The sequence below is a fragment of the Drosophila grimshawi genome, unplaced genomic scaffold, assembly GCF_018153295.1.
Source record: "Drosophila grimshawi isolate 15287-2541.00 unplaced genomic scaffold, ASM1815329v1 contig_1377, whole genome shotgun sequence".
Lineage (NCBI taxonomy): Eukaryota > Metazoa > Arthropoda > Insecta > Diptera > Drosophilidae > Drosophila > Drosophila grimshawi.
The window spans coordinates 2096875-2120059 of NW_025062900.1; the positions used below are offsets into that span (position 1 = coordinate 2096875).

Here is a 23185-nt window from a genome sequence, read left to right on the forward strand (position 1 = left end):
TTCTAATTGCCAGCGTCAAAAAAAATAATAATAATAAATCCCTTTTTGCAATTTATTTGTACCATTGCAGAGCATATTTGAATTTGTGGATGCCTTCGATGCCGATTGTTGACCAGCATGAATAGCAAGCCCAAAAGATAGTTCTTATCAATCCACCTAACTACACTCTGAAATATATACTTAAAATTAGGTTGCCTATCTTTAAATTGGGATTATCCTAAGAAGGTGGTGTTTTTCTTTTATTTTTTTTTAATATATGATATGAAAAAACAAGCCAAATATTAAACATATTTATTCTAAATTTTAGAAAACTATACCCTGATTATGAAAAGAAAAAGGATGCTTTCCAGAAATATCAAATTTGCATTTTGTATAAATAATGTCAATTTAAATGTTACTCTCCAAGTGTATTTAATATTCGGATTTTTTGCTTATTGGATTCTTTTCGGGCTGCTTTCATTTGAGGGGAGAGTGAATTTTCTCTTTCTTTTTCTTATTTGGCCGTTGGTGTCCTTGTGCCATCATCATAGCCTTGCCCGTTCATGAACAACAAACAACAAAGCGAGAGAACCACCAGAAAGAGAGAGAGAGTAAGTGAGAGTGTGTGAGAGAGAGAGAGACAGAGAGAGAGACAGAGCTCGGTGTTTGTGCCGTGTTTGAGCCCAAGTGCTGCTTTGCATTTAATTACGCTTAAAAATTAATTAATTTCTTTTTTGTGGACTGACTCGAGACATAATCAAGCTGCCGCCTTAAAGTAGCTACACTGCGGCCACTTTTATCTCGACTGCCTGGCATCCTTTGTGGGTGGGCGAGGAGGGGTGTGGGCAGGGAATAAGGGTTGCGCACTTGTCTCTTAAATAATTCAACAAACGCGGTTTCGTGCCACACAACAACAGTAACAACAACAATAAGAAACAATATCAAACAACAACAAACAGGAGCAGCATCTGCACCTTTAAATGCCAAGGATAAACGCGTGGGCTTAATTTTTTTTTCGCTTAATGTCAATCTTTTGGGTTGCTTCGGTTTCTCTGCAGTGCTAAGCATTTTTTTGTATAATATATATATATATATATATATATATATGTCTGTAAAATAAAGAGCCGTGCTTATTAGATGAGACACAATAGCATTTTAAATGTCAGCATAAATTATTGAAATCCACAAGTAGATTTGAATAAAGTACAGCTCGGAATAAATAATCACTTGAGTTGTGCGTAGGTAAATATATTTCAGATTTGAACTTGGGATGGTATGTATATTTTACTTATATTAAGATTTGAATAAAGCACACCTTAAAGGGAATAATCACCTGATTTATGACTAGCTAAACATATTTCAGATATGTATAAAATAATCACTTGACCTCTGACTAGCAAAATATATTTTAGTAGGTAAGTAATCACGCTGCTTTAAATTCAGATGAAAAATCTTTAAAAATACTCTAAAAACTTGAGCTCATAAATCATTAAGATTGTTCACTTGCCACATACATCAATAGTTCACAGTTCAAGTATATTCAATGGCAGGCTTACCTGTAAGTAAAATAAATTTAAAATACAAAAATTAGTTTATGAATTTCTACAAATTGTAAAATTGATTTAAGTAGTTTGGTTACTTTTCAAATTATGTTTTCCAAATTAAACATCTTCGTTTCTTAAGGTGTCCCATACGCAGAACAAGTTAATTTCATTTACTCGATAACTTATCGATAGATATAAAAAAAAAACCATCATTTTATAGATACACAAATACGCACACTTGTTTCCTAGAGTATCTGCTAGTCGAGCAACACCAAAGAGAACTCAATTCCACGTGCATATTCCTGCCACACTCACTTTGTTATTGTTATTGTTGTAGTTGTAAGCGCAATTGTTGCCAAATTACATTACATTTACAGTTGCGGTTGCTGTTGTTGTTGATGTTATTGTTGCACATTTTGGGGAAGCTGACACAAAACAGAAACGTTGAAAGACCAGCGAACAAAAGAAAATGCAAGAAATAAGAAAACGAGCAGCTTGCACAAAATTCAACCAAAAAAAAAAAACATTTTGCATTGCCAACAACAAAAATGTTCAAAAACTGAATGGCAGCGCTGTCATAAGCAAGAAGAACAAGGAGAAGCAGAACAAAAGCAACAACAAGCAGCAACCGCAGCAGCAGCAGTTGAGTCAATTTGTGCATTTGAAGGTCACAGCTGCCTGTTCTTGTTGTTGTTGCTAGCGTTACTTTTGAGTGCACTAGAAAGCAACGGAAGAAGCGCACAAAAACAAAACTGCAAGAGCAGAATAGCAAGAGCGCAGTGAGGGTGAGTGAGTGAGTGAGCAAGCAGCATAGATAGATACCGTTGAACAATGCATTGCAATGATGCGAATCAGTTGCGGAGGAAGGGGGAGACAGGCTAACTTATTGGATTTTCCCCCCTTTTTTGGTTGGAAGCATAAAATCACAGTGCAACAAGAAATTACGTTTACTGCCCTTTTTATTCTGTTGTTGTTGCGGTTTTTTCTTCTTTTTTGGCTTAGTTTTATTTTGTGGTCTATCAAGTATTTTAAGCAGCGAATAGCTGTTGAATATTTCACAGAAAATGTTTATCAACACTTACTGTTTATTTTTGAAAATTCTATGCAAGCAAATGTTGAATGGTTTTGAGTATTTTGCTTGTCACGTATACGCCATGTGTAACATATTCACAGCTCAACTGGCGAGTGCATTTATAATTATGCTGTGCTCTTTGTTTATGAATTAGTTGCTGCTTAATTTAAATGAATTCACCTGTAGTAAGTTCAATTATTGATTTTTCGACAGCAGGCAGGAACGGGACTAAATTTGTCGAGTCAAAAGTTATCAGATTTTCATTCAAACTATATATAAATTTAGAATGTTAAAAATTGCACTAAATGCCAGGTCAAAAATATCTAAAGCCATCACATAGATAAACATCACAGATTGAAAATAGAACTCTAAACCCTTAAGCCTCTTCACTCCACATAAGCTCCTTGAGAGAGGTCTAAAATGTCCACAGCTATAACATAGTCAAAGCTTCTCAGATATTTGAAAAACCAGGACTATTTAGTCAAAACTTCAATGCTTATGCATATATATATATATCCATTAATCCACCCAGTGGATTGGATTCTCCAAGTGAAAACCATTTCCACTAAGTTTGTATATACAACTTTAATATTAAGTTTGCAGAAACCGAAATAAACATGCATAAGGCAACTAATATGAACTTTAAAGACCGCTGGGTTCACAAAAATAAAGAAAGATAAAAAGAAACTCATATATAATGCAAAATATAACAAAAAAAAAAGAAGACGAATACATTTTTTTATTTTTTTTTTTGTTGGGTCAGAACACAAATGGCGATAAAAATAAAGCATTTGGCTTGTGGGGTGCTCGTATCTCATTCACTTTGATATGAACTCAAATATCATTGAAATTATAATTATGTGTGCTTTATGTGCAACCATAAAAAAACGCAAAGCCAGAGAGAGAGAGACAGACAGAGAGAAAGCTTACACATATGTATAACTATATATATATATATATATATATGTAGGTATATATGTATAATCAAGTTCCCTTAGGACCCAAGCTGTTTGTTTGGGCGCCCAAAAGATTTTCATTTGGGGCAAAAACACAAAAACCAAAAAAAAAGAAAGAAAGAAAAAAAATGTTGCCATTGACCGTCGTATGTTGACCCTTATGTAGATGTGTGTGTATACCTCCCACTCCGCGCCCCCTCCCCCACACACACACACACACTCCCCTCTCTCCATTCCACCTTCCATTTGCGTGGCAATTTGTTATTTATGCTGCGTTTACGTGTTGATTGCTTATATATGCAAATCGAATAGAATTTCTGTATATACATTTATCTAGGCATCTGTATCTGTACCTTTTTTGTGTGTTTGTTATATCTATATCTGTATCTGTATCGATCCAGCTAAATTTATGCGTCTCTCTGGGCTGACCAAAACTTATGGCTATTTTCTACATATACCAAAAAGACAAGCAACAGCAAATTAAACGGGGCATTTCAGTTTGTATATTATTAATTCGCTGATAAGAAAATAAAACATAAAAATCGTTTCATTAATAAAACAAATCATATTAAAACAACCAAGATAAATAAATTATTTCATTTCAAATTGATTCAGTATTTTAGGTAAGTTGAATAATAATAGTTTTCCATCAATCAGTTGTTCAAATATTTTCTTATTTATTTATTCAAAATGAGGCAAGAATTACATTTTAAATACATTTATCTGGGCATCTGTTTCTGTACCATCTTTTGTATCTGTATCTGAATCTGTATCTGTCTATCGATCCAGCTAAATTTATGCGTCTCTCTGAGCTGGCTAAAAGTTATGGCTATTTTCTATATATACCAAAAAGACAAACAACAACAATTTTAATGGTCATTTCAGTTGATATTTTATTATTTCGCTGATACAAAGAAAACCATTAAAATCGATTCATTAATAAAGCAAAGCATATTAAAGCAAAAGCAATACAAGCTAAGCACATTTTGTAATTCTGTTGAGTCTATATATTGGCCAAGTTCAATACGAATATATTGCTAAATAAATTATTTCATTGAGTTGAGTTCATATTTTAAGCAAGTTTAATAATAGCAAATTGCTTTTAAATGGTTTTCCTTCAAATATTTTCATATTTATTTATTCAACATGTGGTTATTTAAAAGTTCAAATTTCAACTTGAATAAAATGCGAAAAATTACCAATATTTATGTGTAAGAATTTTCTTTACATTTCCTTTGTTGTATTTCCGCTTTGTATATTTTGATGTGCACCACATTTTGAGGTTTCGACTTTTCAAGAACTATTCGCTTTTGTTTAGCCAAAAACACAATAGAAAAAGTCGAACGAAAGAAACAGATGTGCCTTCCATCTTGGGAGTGAGGAGAATTGCATATTTGAATCTCAGCTGAGGCCGGTTCGATTCAATTAATTTCAGCTGGCAAACATTGAAGGCCGCCAGCCTAATTGCCAGCATGGCCAAATGTAATCAAGTTCGTGTGGCGATTGCCACAGTACCCCAAGAGAAGAGAGAAGAGAGCAGCGAGAAGAGCGAGACGAGCAGAGAGAAGACAGAGAGAGAGAGGAGAACAGAGCAAGTAGTCAGAAGTATTTGCAGCTAAAACAAAAACATCAGCAATGGATTTACATTTGGTTGGCACAACACAACTAAACACTCAATAACAACAACTACAAACACAAACAGAAAACACATGAAACACAAACAAATAATATTGGTCTAATTGACACTGAACGACTGCCAGCTACTCTGTCAGCTGTCAACTGTAGTAACATTAATTTGTAGTTATGGAAACAAAAACTGTAAGCAAAATTGGGAAACTTGACTGAAGAAAGTATTCACTCAAATCTAAGAAAGTATTCATCATATGATAAAGTGATAAACATGTATATAAAATTTGGTGTATCTAATTTGGTGTTTCATATTGATATATTTTTATGTGGATGGATTAGCGCAAGAATAAAAATAATAAAGCTGGGTGTCGAACCGAATCGGAATTATGAGATTGTCGAATTAGAGCCTTTCCAATTTTTAGAAAAATGTTTTCTTATATTCAGAAATTATTCTTAAAACAAGAATCACAAATTTATTAATGATATCAGCACCGTTTACGGGTTATTAAATAAAGTTTGTCTGTTTATAATATAAACAAATCTGATGAGTGTCTTCTCTCAAATCAATCGCTGTTGTCAATTAAACCTTTATTTTGGTAATACCCCTGTTCAACCCTTTTACAGGGTACAAGGTATAAACACACAAAGCACACACAGACACACAGGTGCATCAATTATATGGCCACTAATTTGTCTACATTTGGCTTGTTGGGTAGCTAAATAATTGCAGACGGCAGCCTCAAGCGGAGGAGGTGGATGGAGGAGGATGGAGGGGGAGGGAGCATGTCTGAGTGGCAAACAGAGCAACAAGCAGCAATCAAAATGAGACAGACACACACACAAATGCAAATATTTACACTAAAGGGAGAGGCGTGGCAAGTGGGCGTCAACATTGCTTAATCGAATTATGCAACGACAACAAGAGCGACAGCAACTGTTGTTCTTCGTCTATGTGTGTGTGTGTGTGTGCAACATGCACATAACGGGATTAACATATTCGATAAATGTATCTGCGCATCTATGAGTGTATCTGCAGCAGTAGATTTAGCTGTATTTGTCTCTGTGTCAGTCTTGCTGCTGATGCTTTTAATTAAAATGTGCATATGAAATCGACAGCCAGCAATCGAAGCAGGCATTTCACACACACACACACACTAACACACACACATACACAAACACTGACACACACATATTGTAAATTGAATCAGTTAGTAAAATTTCCTGAAAACACACAACTGAACAGCTGAGCAACTTATGTAAGAAAATCACACACAAAAATGTCGCCGCTGATTGCCTGTTTGATCCTGTTGCTCATTGCGATGTTGCAACATCAACGTGTCGAGGCTGGTGCCTATCATGCCATATTTAAAAGTGATGGTAAGATGTGGCATATATAAATATTAAGAGAAAGGATGCTCAAGACTATAATTCCGACTGATAAACAACCAACTATAAACGACAATCTTAGACAAGCCAAAGATTACAATCCCTTGCAGACCGTGGATAAATATATATACATTTTAATAAATTAATATTTGATATATTTAGAAAAAGAAAAACTCATCTTAATTTTATCTTACAAAAGATTCACCGTCAACTGTTTAATTGTATAAGAAAGTGCCTCTTTCACTTGGGTCTAAATTTCTCTCCTCGTCTAAGTGTTATCTTACTTCTGTAATACTTTAACTTGCAACTAGTTCATATAGTTAACCTCTAACCCCTACAGAGCATCCCAATAAATGTGTTGTGTCTTCACCTGAGGGTGTTCAATTGGTAATCGATAGTGATCAGACTGTGGCTTATCCGGGCAAATGTGCTGAAATTTATTGCGGTCGCGCTAGTTGGGCTTTGGTCTACACGTAAGTCGTCTTCTTTTTCCTTTAATTACTTTTAATTACATTAAGGAATTACTTTTGTGCAGTTGTGAGAATGCAGATCTGCCCACTGGCTGCAAATATAATGAATCTAAAAATGCTAATACAACCTTTCCCGACTGCTGCCGTCTTCCCCTTGACTGCAATCTAGCTTAAAGTAAATCCCATTTTAGTTTGGATTAGTTTATATTTTGTTGTTAATTGTCAAATTAATCGTAATTGAAATCAAGAAGAGGTGGCTAAATAAAAAGTGTATTTTAATTGAATATTAATTACATACTACAAAGTTTCTGCTTGAAAGAGTAACAAAGTGTATTCAATATCACCTTTCGATTGCTATTCACTTCTGAATACTGAGTCGTTGAATGTATTTGTAAACATCTGCTGAATTGGTTGAAGGATTTCAGCTGTTTGTGAAAATCAATTAACATAACCCAACTCAATCTACATTTTGCCTTCGCCATCAAACAATTAAGCGTTCTCACTTTCAGCACACACAATACCGAAGGGACTTTGTTGATATTGACCTTTATAATAGCTTAAATAACCTAGGGTCATATTGAATTGCCGCAGGGCTTTTGTCAGGTCAATCTCATAGTAGATGTATCTCTTCATGATGTCCTTCCTCTGTTGGGCTACACTCAGAAAAAAATCACAATTAATTTTTGAAAACTGGCTCCAATTTTAACTTTATTTAGAAAGTATATTTCTAAAATGCATGTTTTTCTTTTACTAATTTTAAGGTCAAGTTTTATGAATATGAATTTAGAAACTATTAACAATGTTTTCGTATATAGTACATAACAAATAATATAAAACATAAACAAAAACATTTTAGATAGTTTATAAATTCACATCATTTAATGTGAAAAATTAAGATTTTATGCGATTTTAATCCAAGGATCAGCTACAGTTCTTCAGGCATCTCTATCTATTCTAACTATACCTACTTTAAGGTATCTCTTATTTATTTTAATATATATGTTTCTTGTAAGCCTAGCACATCTTTAAAACTCTGTCATTTTAAAATAATTGCTTAACTTATATTGTTGTAGTTTTTAGCTGCAAAATGAAATTACTTATTGTAATTTTAATCGCATTTGGATCAATTGTAGTTCAAGCAGCCGAATGGATAGCGCTTTATCGCAATGCAGGTATGTACTATATAGGAAAGCAGTCTCTGACCAAATAATATCCTTATTCGTATAGATTTTCCGGGTAAGTGTGCGATTACGTCCAGGCTAATACTGAATGAGGGCGTCACCATAAAAGATCCAACGCACGAATGCCGCCAAATTGTGTGTGGCGCAAATGGTGTCACAGTATTTCAAAGGTGGGTCGAAATAGATAAATATATATATATGATATATAAATGAAGAAATTCCCACTAATAGCTGTGGCGCCATTAGCGGTATTCCCGCGTTATGCCGCTTTGGCGACTATGTCAACGTGGAGCTACCTTATCCGCAATGTTGTAAACGTAGAGTGATCTGTAGCTAACTAAGCAGGCTGTGGATTATAATACAGACATATATCTTCCTGAACTACACTACACAATATGTTTATTTTGAGAGCTGTGATCATTTTTCTGTTGTTCGAGTGCTTTACTCAGACTCAAGCCTTAAACGCATTAAACAACTATGGCGATATTGGTAAGTGTGAAATTTTTGCAGACTTTTTCTATATGTATAAAAGTATATAATAAACAAAAACCGGGTAACGAAAAAGTAAAACAAATTCATTACATTTATGCACCGGAACCGATTTATTATCTTGTATATTTTTAAATTAATTTCTATTATAAATAATAAGCCCATATCTAGCTTATCCTGGTCGCTGTGTTGTGGACATGGGCACCTCCGTAGTGCTGCTAAAATTCGCTGAATCCGTCAAGTTGGAATCGCTGCCCTGCACTCGAATCTTTTGCATGGGCGATGGGTGGGGCATGCTGCAAACGTATGTGAATTAATCATCAACTAATCTAATCTTTGATTATATCATAATATATCCATCTGTCATATATCAGTTGTGATTATGTGCCACCTCCAAATGATTGTCGCTACGCAAGATTCAAGAACTGGGACTCGGAATTTCCTCATTGCTGCAAGCGTTTTATTCGATGTGATTGAATTTTCAAATTTCTTGTCACTTAGCTTTTAAGTGTGCTATTTATTTCATTCTTTTTTTTCTGTATAGAACTAAATTAAATAAGTAGAACACACAGCAATCTGTAGTAATCATTTTAAAGCAAAAGTTTTTGTGGAAAGTAAAGTCAAAATGTATATATATTTTGGCAACAAAAGTTTTTACTTATTCAAAGTGGAATTGGTCATATTTTTATATAATTACCAGCAGTTTAAGCCTTGATCTTCCTGACTGAAATCTCATTTTTTATATATTTTTTATTTTACAGTTGCGGTAAACTTAAGCCAGATCCTCTGTGTGTTTGATACAAGGGTAGACCCCAATGCCGATTGCTGTGAACGTTATCTAATCTGTGCATAATAGAGCCTAGTTGGCTTAAATATCCCGTTTACTTAAAATCAATATAATGACGATAATTTAAATTTCATTTTAATATTTAATATTGAACTTCAAATTGCATGTTTTTATTTTCGATTCTTATCAATTCAATAAACGGAAATGACTCAAATGAAATAAGTTCAAAATTCATCTACATATTCATAGTCTGAATAATCATATTTATTAAAAGGTGAATTTTGTCATAGCTAGCGATTATGTACTTATCAGCAGTCCATGCTTATAAACAACAAATAATGGAGGAATGTTGAAACTTTACCTTTTAAAAAAAATGGTTCATTATCATAGGTATATTGAAACCTGTCTGACCCTTTGCCCCTTGTTTGGGATGCAATCAGAAAGCCTCTTCACAAAAAGTAGTTGGCAGTTTAGCTGTGAATCAGTCAACATTTTGAGTGTGCCACGTAAAGATGAATATATTTTTGAACGGAATTTTACTGATGCTGCTGCTGGCGGTGTTCAACGTGCCGCAAACTGAGGCAAATGTCAGCATACGCGGGTACTGGAATGAGGCACATCTCGACAAGTGCTACGTCAATGCAAATCTCATCATGAATCGGGGAGACACGGCCAAATATCCCGATTTGGATTGCGCACGCATTATCTGTCAATATAACAGCATGGCTGAAATTCATACGTGAGTTTAAATACATATGTATATCTAAAACTCTCACTTGATCTTTGATTTATATATATAAATTCTATACGTTGAATATTATATTTTACAGCTGCAATGACATATTCGTACCCCCTGGCTGTAAATATGTTGCACGAAATTCCCCTGATACCGACTTTCCCAAATGCTGTGAACGTGACGTAATCTGTCCCAAGTAATGTGAATAATCTCGCCAGATTGTCTGCCTTCAATATACAAAATATATTTTGTGTGGTTGTGTTTTTAGCGATGAAGAGAAATATGAATGGAACATGTTTTTCTAGCGATTGTGCACAGAAACATGAATGGAACATCTTAAAATAAAACTGTCTAAGCACAAAATATCATCACACTGAAATGCATCTCTATATATATATTCGACATATGTTTCTCAATCAAAGTTTAAGAAACACAAAACTCAATGATTGTTCTACAACTAATCAGGTCATCTAATCAGAACCGAAACCTCCACATTATGGAAATTCACAATTGGTGTAGAAATTCAAAAATCAGTTACAGAAAGCGATATTATTAATCCATAATACATGCATAATGTTATAAGACTTACTGGAATCTAAATATATAAATATTTGATTAGCCTACTCTAAAAAATGAACGCCTGATAATTATAGCAAACATTTAATATTTATTGTCTAATAAAGTGTTTTGAGTTTCATGCAAAGTGTGTCAAACTGCATCTTTAAATGGAACACCCCAATTTGATGGAAATTAGTGCCATCAGATAGAATCAAACAAAGATAGAAAGAATATCTCAATTTGTGTGAGCACATCGTAAATTGACTTGGCTGAAGTTAGTTGTGGTGTCATAACTTATAAGTAAGTTTGTCATACTTATGGCTACTTATTTTGTGAGATCAAGTCGTAAGATTATTATGTGCTACTTTCTTACTTTATTTGACTTGGCGTGCTCAACTGGCGTTTGTTTATTATTTTTTACGAGCAAGGGTCGAGTTTTGTTTTGGGATGGGACGCTTAGACCTAAATAGGCGTTATGACTGGCGATTTCTGTTGTCATGCGACATGCGACCAAAAGAGACCCCCGAAAAGCCATCAACAACAATAAGCGAAAATCTGCAAGCGGAAAGATAAAAGCAGCCAGGCTGAAACTGAAACTGAAACTGAAACCGCACCCACAACACTAATTGCCAGCTGTCTCTCGAAGTATGTGTGTGTGTCGCTGTGTGTGTTTCCCTTTGAATTGGTGTCGCCCATTTTTATTCAACTGCAGTTCGACTACACAACAGTCTCATCAACCAAATCGTTGCCATAAATAAGTGAAACTTATTTAAATTGTTGCTGCTCCTTTCAGGAAACATTAAACAGAGACTCAGTGTATTATTTGGACATGTAATTTATGTTCTTGGATATTAACATAATTACTACTTAATTACTTCATTATTTCAAGCGAAAATAACTTGAATTATTCAAGTAGCTTAGCCTAATTAATTTGAATTATTCAAATAATTAAGTAGAGTTATAATACCTTCTCATTGCCTCACTGCCACAACTAGCTGACATTCAAAAACTCTAGCCGTGAATCAGGCTCCATGTAAAGATGAATTTTTTCATTGCTGCTGGCGGCATTATTCGTGCCACAAACTATGGCTGCGTCGCGTAGCAAGTTCAAAGATGCCGCACATCCTGAGAAATCTCATCCTGAATCTGCGCGAGACAGCCAAACATCCTGATATGGATCGTTCAAATACACAGGTCGGCTAATACATATATATATACATATAATATTTTTTTTTATCTTACAGTTGCGGTAAATTGAAGCAAAATCCTCTCTGTGTATTTGATACAAGCCAATACAAGACCCCAATACTGACTATCCTGATTGCTGTGAACGTTATCTAAATTAATTAAACGTTATTTTTATTTGGCTTGGCTTGCTGTTAATTGTCAAATCCATTGTACTTAGAATCAAGTAAAAATGCCTAATTAAATCTAATTTTAATATTTAATATTGAGCTTCAAATTGCTTGTTTTTATTTTCGTTTCTTATCAATTCAATAAATTCATATATATATTCATAAGACTCATAGACTGAATAATCATATTTCTATATAGTTGAATTTTGTCATACCTTGCAATTATGTACTTATCGGCAACAATAAGTGGAATTGTATTGTAATTTTCCAAAAAAAAACACTTGTGGGGAAGTTTTAAAAATAGTTAACCGTCATAAGTATTAATTAATTAACCAGGATCGTTTTTTATATGTGTTTGGTAAAGTTTAATGGAACCAAGTGTACCTAACTGTAACTGGTTTTAAAAAAAATCGTTCAATTTCACTATCAGTTCTAAATTTAAATAGATAAAGTTGCCACTTCCGATGCCTTGCTAGAAACCTAAACAATTTTCAAACGAAATATCTCATTGATCATGGTTTATCATCATAATAAATTGGAAACAATATAATTAATTTGTGTTATTGATATTGTAAGTAATTTTCTTCTGTTTTAATAGTTAATTAATTTTAAATTTGTATTTGATAATCAACATTTGGAATTTGGTAATTAGTTTTAATAGATGACACTTTACCAATGACAATTAATTATGAGCAATTCTTAATTTAAGTGCTACATAAAAACATGAAGCTTTTTATACGCATTAACACATTAAAAATTGGTTTATTTTATTTTATTGTTATCTTTCCCAGTTTCTCAACAAATCGATACAAATCGATTACCGATAGCAATAAAGTGCACAATTGTAGAGATATTATCTTCCAATTCATATATATGTATACACTCTGACCTGTTGTTATTGATTTGGAGTCCATCACTTTCAGCAATCCTACTGGGTTTAGGATATCTCCCAGTCGAGTTGTCTCAACTATGTCAATTTCAGTTGTTTATTATATACTCAGTCATTAAGCAAGTAAACGCCTCAGTATGAGCTAGTACTTAATACTCCTACACTATTTACAACCCTCGCTAATATTTCCAACCAAACTCATAGTAAACAAACAAATAAACTGACGCAATCTGAAACCTGTTTGACCCATGGCCCCCTTGTTTGGGACGGAAACTGCATGGCTCTACGGAAAAATAGCTCGCCACCAGCTGGCAGTTTAGCTGTGAATCAGTCAACATTTTGAGTGCGCCACGTAAAGATGAATTTATTTTTGAACGGAATTTTACTGATGCTGCTGCTGGCGGCGTTCAGCGTGCCGCAAACTGAGGCAGCTGTCTCGCGTGGCGAGTTCAAGAATGATGCACATCCCGGCAAGTGCTACGTCAATGCAAATCTCATCATGAATCCGGGAGACAAGGCCAAATATCCCGATATGGACTGCGCGCGCATTATCTGTGAAAATGACAGCATGGCTGAAATTCATACGTGAGTTTAAATACATATATCTAAAACTCCCACTTGATCTTTAATTGATACATATATATTCTATTATTATTATTATTATTTTATTATCATATTTTACAGTTGCGGTGTCGTTAGCATTGAAGGCTGTACATTTGGTGCCGTGAAATTCCCCGATGCCGACTATCCCGACTGTTGTGAACGCGAAGTAATCTGTCCCAAGTAATGTGAATAATCTGGTCTGGTTGTTTTTTTTCAATATACAAAATATATTTTGTGTGGTTGTTTTTCTAGCGATTGTGCTACACAGAAACATGAATCGAACATCTAAAAATAAAACTGTCTAAGCACAAAATATCATCACACTGAAATGCATCTCTATATATATATTCGACATATGTTTTTCAATCAAAGTTTGAGGAACACAACTTTAATTTATTCAACCTAGTCAAATCGGAACCGGAACCGCAACTTTAATAAAATTTAACATTTTTTAAGGAACAATTTACAGGAATATATATAGTTAATCGTTATACAACGATAACGAACCGGAAAATAATTAATTGAATTTATTAAATACTAGTCAAAAAATCAGGTCATCTAATCAGAACCACATTACGGAAATTCACAACTGGTATAGAAATTCAAAATTTTGTAAAGAATCAGTTACAGAAAGCGATATTATTAATCCATAATACATGCATAATGTTATAAGACTTACTGGAATCTAAATATATAAATATTTCATTAACCTACTCTAATAAATGAACGCCTGATAATTGTAGCAAACATTTAATATTTGTTGTCCAATAAAGTGTTTTGAGTTTCAGGCAAAGTGTGTCAAACTGCATCTTTAAATGGAACACCCCAATTTGATAGAAATTAGTGGCATCAGATAGAATCAAACAAAGATAGAAAGAATATCTCAATTTGTGTGAGCACATCGTAAATTGACTTGGCTGAAGTTAGTTGTGGTGTCATAACTTATAAGTAAGTTTGTCATACTTATGGCTACTTATTTTGTGAGATCAAGTCGTAAGATTATTATGTGCTACTTTCTTACTTTATTTGACTTGGCGTGCTCAACTGGCGTTTGTTTATTATTTTTTACGAGCAAGGGTCGAGTTTTGTTTTGGGATGGGACGCTTAGACCTAAATAGGCGTTATGACTGGCGATTTCTGTTGTCATGCGACATGCGACCAAAAGAGACCCCCGAAAAGCCATCAACAACAATAAGCGAAAATCTGCAAGCGGAAAGATAAAAGCAGCCAGGCTGAAACTGAAACTGAAACTGAAACCGCACCCACAACACTAATTGCCAGCTGTCTCTCGAAGTATGTGTGTGTGTCGCTGTGTGTGTTTCCCTTTGAATTGCTGTCACCCACTTTTGTTCAACTGCAGTTTGACCTTATTTTAAATATTATTTGGTATTCGATTTAAGGTCACAGCAACCAAATCGATGCCATAAATAAGTTAAACTTTGACCTAAGGATTTCATTAACAGCAATTACGGTTTATTTAAATTGCTGCTGCTCTTTTCAGGAAAATATTAATTAGAGAATCGGTGTATTAAGTGGACATGTAATTTATGTTCTTGGATATTACAACTACTACTTAATTTCTTAATTATTTCAAGCAAAATTAAATTATTTAGGCTTAATTACTTGAATAATATAATATCTATTGATATGTATTCTTGATCAGCATCACTAATCGTGTCGATATAGCCATGCCAATCGGTCTGTATTTTTCTATTCAAACTCGTTGCTCAGTCTTAAAATGATTTTGATGGAATATTATTTATTGACTGATTTATATATATTATAAATATACTTATAACGGATCGAAAAGCATTATCATATAGCTGTCATAGGCAGTATTTATAGGTTGATTGTTTTATTCATAATGAAAACATGTTGAGTATGTTCTAGAAGGGTATATTAACTTCGGTGTCTCTAATTTAGCGGTTTTATCTTTTTTTAACCCTGAATCTCAGACAATTGCACTTTAAACTCACTTACAACACTGCCACAAGGTACACACACACATACACTACACACACACTACACACACACACACACACACAGAACGCTGTAAATGATGCAGTGCATTTAACTGAAACTAATTAAAGCTCGCAAAGACTCATTTATGAGATATGGCAAAGGGTAAATGGTATTTTTGTGTGTGTAAATTCATGACCTTAAGCCGTATGTGTGTGTGTGTGTTTGTTATAACCTTCATTGACTTTAGCCAATTAGCAATTAGAAACCACTTCCTTTAATTACTTGTGGCTTGAAGTTGAAGCTGTTTCGATTAATGATGTTTGATTTGCGCTAAATAGCTGGGTATTAGAAATGGACGATAATAATAAAAATAAAAATGATAAGCTGAATATATTTTGAGCGATTTATATGCAGTATTTATTTGTAAATCAAAGAAAATTAATAGATTGCTTAAAGTTCCTTATCTCCATCGGGACAATGGAGGACATTGATACAACACTTGGGATATTCCGCCTTGGGATACTTTTTATCGCCAATCTTGCAGGGATCAGGCGCGCCCTTAACACCACAACTATATAGAGAATAGATATATATACATATATTTTATAATATATTTAAGGATATTTGGAGCGTGGGCAACTCACGAGGAGAAACTGGCATCGCCATTAGCATGACAAGAGATGAGCTGGCAATTTGAGTCTGTTTTCGTTTCACCCTCACTCAAAATGGTATCGGCATTAATCACACATTTGCCCGGATGAGCTTTAAAATATATATATATATACACATATAGATATATAGCTGAAGACTTCACTACAAGTTCTACGCACCAGCATCCTTAAAGTTGCCACGGGATACGGCAGCAAGGACATCGGCGCTGAGCAAAAAAGCAGCCAGCAGGCAAATTGTTAGGGAAACAGTTCTCATCTTAACAGCTGAAGTCGTTTTGACTATCTAAGTTTTGTTCAGAATCGTATTTATAGCTGTCGCAAGATGCAACTTGTGTTTTGAGTGCCTCGTAACAAACTCGTTTCTATTTGATTATCTCATTAGCTAAGCTGCTTATTATCACTTGAGCAAATCTTTAATCTCTCTGATTGTTTCTAACAATATTGACAGTGATTAGCACATTTATTATACCCTATATGCAATTTAGCATATGGAATATATATATTATTGATTAGCATCAAAAGCTGAGTCAATTTAGGCAAGTTTCTCTTTAAGAATAAACTGATTTCAGGGACTTTAAGCTACTCCGTTTCTCCAACATCGATAAAAATCTATTTACAATGAAAAATCTATTTTTAAGTATACATGTTTTTAATATAATATTATTCCGGTAATATATTTAATGAAATGTAATAAAACATATTTTTTAAAGTTATGTTCAGTGCTATGTATGTACCTATATCAATACTGCACTAAAACATACAAATAAATTGCAATAAACTTCGAACAAAATTCTCATTTCGTATATTCGCCAAAAATAATCTGATTTCCGAGTTAAATTTAATATTATGCAGTCATTTTTTCATATATTAATTCAGCATTGATCAGCTGCAAAAATTTCATCAGGATTGAGTTAAGAATTACTGGATAATACACAAAACACTTTTAGAGATAAAAAAAAAGTTAGGTACAGGGTATCGCCTAGTTATGATCTTCCGTCTAGAACATTCTTAATTGTTTGTAACAGGTTTCGCTAAGTTTAAAGCCCCGTTAGAAGCACACACGCTATATGTCAAGACATTCTCTCCACACTTCAGTTGCATACTTGTGCATAGTATATCTCCTTAAATAAATAAATAAAAAAGTACTTCTTTTTCTTGTGATACCAGCACAAACCTCAGACCATGAAAAGAAACAAAGTTGCACCCAAAAGAGAAAAGAAAAAGAAATTGTAGTGAAAATGTGAGCAAAGACCGCAGTAAGTTTTTTAGAGTGAGCAAATGGGCAAACTCAGCTAAAAAGTGAATATTACAATTTTAGTGTGCTGCAAAAGTTTAAGCCTACAAAAACATGCATATATAAATGTGTGCGTTGTGTGTGTGTCTATGTGGTGTGTGTGTGTGTGTAAAATTCGTGTGTACACAACACAAACTTACGGACACACAACATCTGTAAATTGGCAGGCAAGCAGGCAACTGTTTTTGGGTGACCTCTTGTGCCAGCCAGTTGATATATATACACAAATATACATATATATGTATATATATATATATACAAAAATATATATATATATATATATGCTGAAAAGGTGAAGGTAATGTTGGTCAGAAGGCTACAAAATTCGAGACCGAGCTTCGTACATAAACCGAGCCGCAAACTTTGCCAAGGCACGCGCAAAAAATAATAATAAAAGAAGCAAAACCAAAGAAGGAACAGAAGAAACTTAGACCCGCCGAAATTTCAATACCCTTACCGATAGAAGAGCTATGGGAGACTTAAGACAGTGTAGTAAAGAGTAGTCCATTATTGACAATTCCTTAGATTTCATTTTAAGCATCATCTAGCCAGTTTGGTCCTGGATATCGTGGTAATTAAGAATGTTTTTCATACAAGAAGTCAACTTTCGACTGATTGTTCCGCTGACAGCTTTATGATATAGTGATCCGATCTAGGAAATTTGTACTGCCTGCAGCAAATTAAGTTTACAACTGAGGAACTACTTTGCATAGAAACAGACAGACTGTAATGAGTAAGAAGTAATGATAGTAATCGCCCTGAAAACTAGATATCTTTTCTTGTTGTAGAAATAATAGCTAAGTGTAGGATAACAAATTTCTAAAAACTTGAAAATGTGTATACGAAATATTTGCTCTTATTAAGATATGCATTTCTAAAAAGTATAAATACAAACATTGATTTTTAGAAAGAATCCTTTACTGGCTCTGATATTATATTAGAGTTTAGTTGTTGTCTGCTTTAGGGCCCGAGCAGCTCTGTGGGAAGTCGAATCGTAAATTATATCAATTTATAAACTATTTAAAATGTTTGCATATGTGAAATCATAAAATACTAATGTTTATTAATAATATAGCAACAAAAAAAGCTAATATAAGAATTCTACATATAAACATACACAAACCTTGAAAATTATTAATGTTGTTACTGAATAATCAGATAAGTTAACCTTGCCGGCAAAAGTAGTGCGACTTTCTTAAATTTAAGTAGATTGGTTTCTGAGTGTAACTCTATCGACTCGATTGGTGATGTTACTCAAGACAGACAAACAGAGTCGTATTGTATTTTCTGTTTCATAACTCCCTAAGGGTTATGATTTGATTTCGCTCTTTTTTCGGCATTAAGTTAAGTTATAGAACCGATTTGATTAGTCCTAGTCTCCCTCAATGCAACGCTACAAGCTTCACAACAAAATTCTTAAACCCACTGCAAGGGCATAAAAAGGAGCCGCAAAAAAACGTTAGTTCAAACTTGGTCGCATAATATGAAAAAAGGTGCAAATATGCAATAAAGCATAGCGCAATTCTGCGCAGAAATAAAATGTTGAAGTATGCCACAAAAATACAAAATGACGCGCAGAGTAACATCACTTATTCATTATTTTTCACGCGTTGTCTGTGCCAAAAAAGAACAAAAAAACCCAATGAAAAAATACATGAAAATGGTCGCCACTCTGCCGCAATTTACACAGTAATACACACATACACACACCCAGACACACACACACACACACACAGAAACCAAACGAATTGAAGTCCTTGCAGCAGTTTCTTTAGCATTCGCACCCAGGAGATGAACCTCATTTCATGCCCCAAAGCAGCCGCATTTCTCATCAGAGATGAGCTCGTTATTCCAAAAAAAGAAGGATACTTAAAAAAAGGAGTCGGTTTTCATTTAGGGTAGCCCTGCTGAGACTTAAATTAGACTCAGTCTGTGTATCAATAAAAAAACTACAACTTTTCACTTAATAATGGAAAACTACAAATAAAAACTACAAATTTTATAGAAGTTTATATACAAATCGCAAGTTGTGTTTCATAAATTATATTTCTCTCATCAGTTATTTTTCATCAGTAGTCTTTTATCAGTTATTTATTTTTTGATCAATTTTTTTCATATGTAATTTTTCACTTGTTATCTTTCATCAGTTATTTTTCACTATATTTCTTTCATCATATATTTTTTTCAGCATTTATCTTTCATCAGTAATTGTTGCTCGGCTGTCTTTCATCTGTTATCTATCATCAGTTGCTCACATCTGGCATAAGTTTCAGTTGTCGCATTGCTCTTTGTGCGTTTCCCTTTTTGTCTTCACAAAATGCACAAAAGTTGTGGTAGGCTTATAAATTGAGTTTTTCCCGTCTTTTCTTTTGTTTCCAAATGTATTCTCCTTGCTTTGACTGCGTATAATTTCTAATACCCTTGCATAGGGAATTATGATGTTGCCTTGAAATTGGCTTTAATAATAGTTTACAAAATAAGTAAATAGCTCGTCTTTTAGCTAAAGTAAAATCAATCGTTATTAAAAACTGCAGACCAACAGCTGTTGGACAAATTTAGCTGTCAATTATTGGTGGCTATAACTAATCAATTTAATGAGCTAAACATATATATATATATACAAGAGAACATATATATATAGAGCAACAGAACTGAAGAGTCATTAGATGAGACCCGCATTAGCTGCCTCCGAGTTCCACTGCGCACAAAAGTAGGCAACAGTGAGTGCAATTAAGCAATAACCAGTTTAAACTAATGGTCAAGAGAGACAGAGAGAGATAGAATAAAAGAAAGAGAGATAAAGGGAGAGAGAGAGAGAGAGAGAGCGCTCGTTGCTAATTATAGCAAACAGTTTTCATTACACGCCCATTAGTGGCACGTCCACCCACAATATCCCCGCGACAGACTAATGAACATTTTTGCTGCCAGCGCCACAAAAGTTTATTGACTTAGCTTATACATCAATATATATATATATACATATATATACAATATATATACAATAACGTTGAAATATTTTCGAGGCAAATGGCAAACAATTTTGGAACAACAAATATTGAATAACGAATACAAACAAATTTTCAAAAACTCAATGAATATTATTGATTCATAATAATAACAGCAATGAGTACTCGTAATGTGAGTGCCGAAACCACAAATGAAAACATTTCGAATAAAACCAATTTCGAATGTTAAAGTCGAGCATAGTCGACTAGGGAATACACTGATTCCAGCTGAAAATAACTTTCGTGGGAGGCTGAAATATGTAAAAATAGACAATAAAATTGGAGTGAAAACGAGCAATTGAAGTTCAACAATTGTGGCAGATATGTGCTGTTATCGATTTGCAATTATCGATATAATCGGTTTCCTAGCTCCCTATAATCGTAGCAGCTTTATTTTAATACTTTGCCTAAGAGCGGAGTCAAATATTTATTAGTAGTCTATAAAATCAAATAATGCAAATATGTTTTAATTTATTTCATAAAATGAACAAGCTGTGAATTTGTATTTACAATTATAGTTAAGTAATTTTATTCAATTTGATTTGTATTAAAGAATCCAGTGAAAGCATTGAGTGGAAATATATCAAATTATTAATAAAGAGTGCGTTCATTTAAATGTGCATTTATTGGTTGTGGTTGAATTGATTTCAATTATTAATTATGCGCGTAATTTTTAAATGCATTTCCATTTAACCCAATGAAAATGGAGCAACTTGGGGTTTGCTGATTTAACGAGTTTGCTGATTTTAAGAGGCGTTAAAGCGCAAATCAAATTGGATCAAGGAAAACATAACTTTATAGTGGGGAAAAGGACTACAATAAATGTAATAGTAAATGGAAAAATGGGAAATATTGAATACTCAACTTTAGAGTGAGGGAAAATGAGTGCAATGATTAAAAGAATATGTAAATATTAATATGAATATAAGAAGTTGCTAAAATAGCCTTGAAATACGCTCTCTTGAGAAGACCTATAAGTTAACCAACTAAATTAGTTATAGTCAATAGCGGAATCCTTAAAGTTAATTATAGCAGAATGTGTCGACTCAATCAGATAAAAATGTTATTCTAAGCGAACTAGATTATCATCTCGAAATACATCTCAACTCGACAAAGGTTCTTTCATTTGTGAAAGAGCCACAGGCTAGAGGGGGCACGCAAAAACAAATAATGAATCTATACTATATTCAACCAAATATATATATTTATAGGCTTACAAAATATTTATTAATATTTAGAGAATAGAAAAATGTTAATTATAAAACTGGACTCACCTTCATAGAGGACCACCAACTAGAAACTGCTGCTGCGCCCGGCAAAGGATTTTCACGCGAATGGTTAAAAATAAACAGCAAAATGTTGCAGCCTATTTATTATATTTGTTGCAAGTGTTGATTAGCATGCCGCAGCTACATTAGCTATATATAATACATATATATATATATTTTTAATATATTTTGTATGCCTTTGTTTAACACTTTTTGCAATTAGAAACGCTTTCGTTGCGGAACTGAACTTTGCACTGGAAAATTATGCATTTTAATTGTGCTTTGATTACTTGCTATTGTTGTGTGGGTTAAAGGATGTATGTGTGTTTGTGTGTAAGTGTTGTCTGTTGCACACACAAATATTTGTTATACATGGCCCACATTTATGTAAATATTTGAGCACGAACTCAACTGCCTAAAATCGCTGGAAAGGATTTAACTAGCAGAGAGTGTGTGTGTGTGTGTGTGAGTGTGTGGCTGGTGTGTGTGTTTGTCGTCCATTGAAATTGCGCTAATGGCATTTCAATAACGCATTGCAACCGCAGCTCTTTTTTACAAGCAAACATTTTTGGAATTTTAAATCAATCTGGTTTGGGTAAAGCGACGTGTTGAATAAAATATTTACCAGCATCCTTTGAATAATTCAAAATTCATCTGGCACAAGTTTCCTTCCCCTCCCCTCTCTATCTATGTATCTCTTTCTCCCTCTCTCTCCTTTTCTCTGTCTGTCTCTGTCTGTGGCACAAAGTGGGCAAATCGATTTTGCATACGACAGTATTTTAAGGTCGAGTGGTAATGAAAAAGTTTATTTTTCAGTCACTAACTTTTGGCATGACAAAAAAAAACGAAAAAAAAATGAAAATGAAAATAAAATAAAAAATAGGGGGGTATTTCAACAGATATATTTGTGGCATAAGAACTGAGGACACATGTGGCTTAGCCGTGTATTTGCAACACAAAATATATATTTTTTGTGGTGACTTTTGAATATAGTCGTATAAATACATAGTTGGCACAAACGTCGACTTTTCACAGTAGGCTGAATTAATTCTAAGCTGAATTTACTTTAGATATATATACAGACATATATCATAAATGTATACATATTTTAAAGTTAAATCTTTCCATTGATCAAGGGCTTAGAGATTTTAGATTTCTATTTTGTGTTCAATCAAATGTATGTGTAACAAAAACTGGCTTAGTATTGGAATTACTAAAAATCAACAAATATGCTGAAAACTAATAAGTCCTGTTATAAAATCCTAAAATGAATTAAATACTAGCACAAATTAAGCCGATTCAAGCTTAAAAATAGTTTTACTCATTTATTAATTTATGTTTAAAATATTAA

At 33.6% G+C, this 23185-nt stretch overlaps 4 protein-coding genes across 8 annotated transcripts; 3 read left to right on the forward strand and 1 right to left on the reverse strand.

The window, feature by feature from the left end:
- Window positions 1-6378: 6378 nt before the first annotated feature.
- Window positions 6379-8332, forward strand: LOC116805303. Of its 2 annotated transcripts, XM_043214532.1 has the most exons (4): window positions 6379-6557; window positions 6907-7039; window positions 8170-8208; window positions 8264-8332. In XM_043214532.1, the coding sequence occupies exons 1-4, from the start codon at window positions 6458-6460 to the stop codon at window positions 8274-8276; spliced, it is 285 nt and encodes a 94-aa protein (XP_043070467.1). In that variant the 5' UTR covers window positions 6379-6457; the 3' UTR covers window positions 8277-8332. The 2 variants fall into 2 exon arrangements, with proteins under 2 accessions (XP_043070467.1, XP_032592325.1); XM_032736434.1 differs by lacking the exons at window positions 8170-8208; window positions 8264-8332 and adding an exon at window positions 7102-7326 and having other exon boundaries at window positions 6383-6557.
- A 202-nt stretch (window positions 8333-8534) lies between these two features.
- Window positions 8535-9257, forward strand: LOC116805292. Its single transcript, XM_032736372.2, has 3 exons — window positions 8535-8706; window positions 8878-9010; window positions 9081-9257. The coding sequence occupies exons 1-3, from the start codon at window positions 8613-8615 to the stop codon at window positions 9181-9183; spliced, it is 330 nt and encodes a 109-aa protein (XP_032592263.1). The 5' UTR covers window positions 8535-8612; the 3' UTR covers window positions 9184-9257.
- A 662-nt stretch (window positions 9258-9919) lies between these two features.
- Window positions 9920-13957, forward strand: LOC6562314. Of its 4 annotated transcripts, none has more exons than XM_032735998.2 (3): window positions 9920-10232; window positions 10324-10425; window positions 10498-10898. In XM_032735998.2, exons 1-3 carry the CDS (start codon window positions 10006-10008, stop codon window positions 10532-10534), a joined length of 366 nt encoding a protein of 121 aa, XP_032591889.1. In that variant the 5' UTR covers window positions 9920-10005; the 3' UTR covers window positions 10535-10898. The 4 variants fall into 4 exon arrangements, with proteins under 4 accessions (XP_032591889.1, XP_032591891.1, XP_032591890.1 ...); XM_032736000.2 differs by lacking the exons at window positions 10324-10425; window positions 10498-10898 and adding exons at window positions 13716-13814; window positions 13887-13957 and having other exon boundaries at window positions 9991-10232; XM_032735999.2 differs by lacking the exons at window positions 9920-10232; window positions 10324-10425; window positions 10498-10898 and adding exons at window positions 13366-13616; window positions 13716-13814; window positions 13887-13957.
- A 2032-nt stretch (window positions 13958-15989) lies between these two features.
- LOC6562313 lies at window positions 15990-16543 on the reverse strand. Its single transcript, XM_001989279.3, has 3 exons — window positions 16427-16543; window positions 16241-16358; window positions 15990-16167 (listed from the first exon to the last, which is right to left on the reverse strand). Exons 1-3 carry the CDS (start codon window positions 16521-16523, stop codon window positions 16047-16049), a joined length of 336 nt encoding a protein of 111 aa, XP_001989315.1. The 5' UTR covers window positions 16524-16543; the 3' UTR covers window positions 15990-16046.
- Between the last annotated feature and the right edge of the window lie 6642 nt (window positions 16544-23185).

Excerpts from the sequence above, each read along its gene's own strand:
- LOC116805303 (XM_032736434.1), top strand. The coding sequence starts at position 6,458 with ATGTCGCCGCTGATTGCCTGTTTGATCCTGTTGCTCATTGCGATGTTG. Across the intron at positions 6,558-6,906 it reads TGCCATATTTAAAAGTGATG|AGCATCCCAATAAATGTGTT; the intron begins GTAAGATGTGGC and ends TAACCCCTACAG. Across the intron at positions 7,040-7,101 it reads AGTTGGGCTTTGGTCTACAC|TTGTGAGAATGCAGATCTGC; the intron begins GTAAGTCGTCTT and ends ACTTTTGTGCAG.
- LOC116805292 (XM_032736372.2), top strand. The coding sequence starts at position 8,613 with ATGTTTATTTTGAGAGCTGTGATCATTTTTCTGTTGTTCGAGTGCTTT. Across the intron at positions 8,707-8,877 it reads AAACAACTATGGCGATATTG|CTTATCCTGGTCGCTGTGTT; the intron begins GTAAGTGTGAAA and ends GCCCATATCTAG. Across the intron at positions 9,011-9,080 it reads GGGTGGGGCATGCTGCAAAC|TTGTGATTATGTGCCACCTC; the intron begins GTATGTGAATTA and ends GTCATATATCAG.
- LOC6562314 (XM_032735998.2), top strand. The coding sequence starts at position 10,006 with ATGAATATATTTTTGAACGGAATTTTACTGATGCTGCTGCTGGCGGTG. Across the intron at positions 10,233-10,323 it reads AGCATGGCTGAAATTCATAC|CTGCAATGACATATTCGTAC; the intron begins GTGAGTTTAAAT and ends TATATTTTACAG. Across the intron at positions 10,426-10,497 it reads CGTGACGTAATCTGTCCCAA|CGATGAAGAGAAATATGAAT; the intron begins GTAATGTGAATA and ends TTGTGTTTTTAG.
- LOC6562313 (XM_001989279.3), bottom strand. The coding sequence starts at position 16,523 with ATGAGAACTGTTTCCCTAACAATTTGCCTGCTGGCTGCTTTTTTGCTC. Across the intron at positions 16,359-16,426 it reads TGGCAACTTTAAGGATGCTG|CTCATCCGGGCAAATGTGTG; the intron begins GTGCGTAGAACT and ends TATATTTTAAAG. Across the intron at positions 16,168-16,240 it reads GGCGATGCCAGTTTCTCCTC|TTGTGGTGTTAAGGGCGCGC; the intron begins GTGAGTTGCCCA and ends TTCTCTATATAG.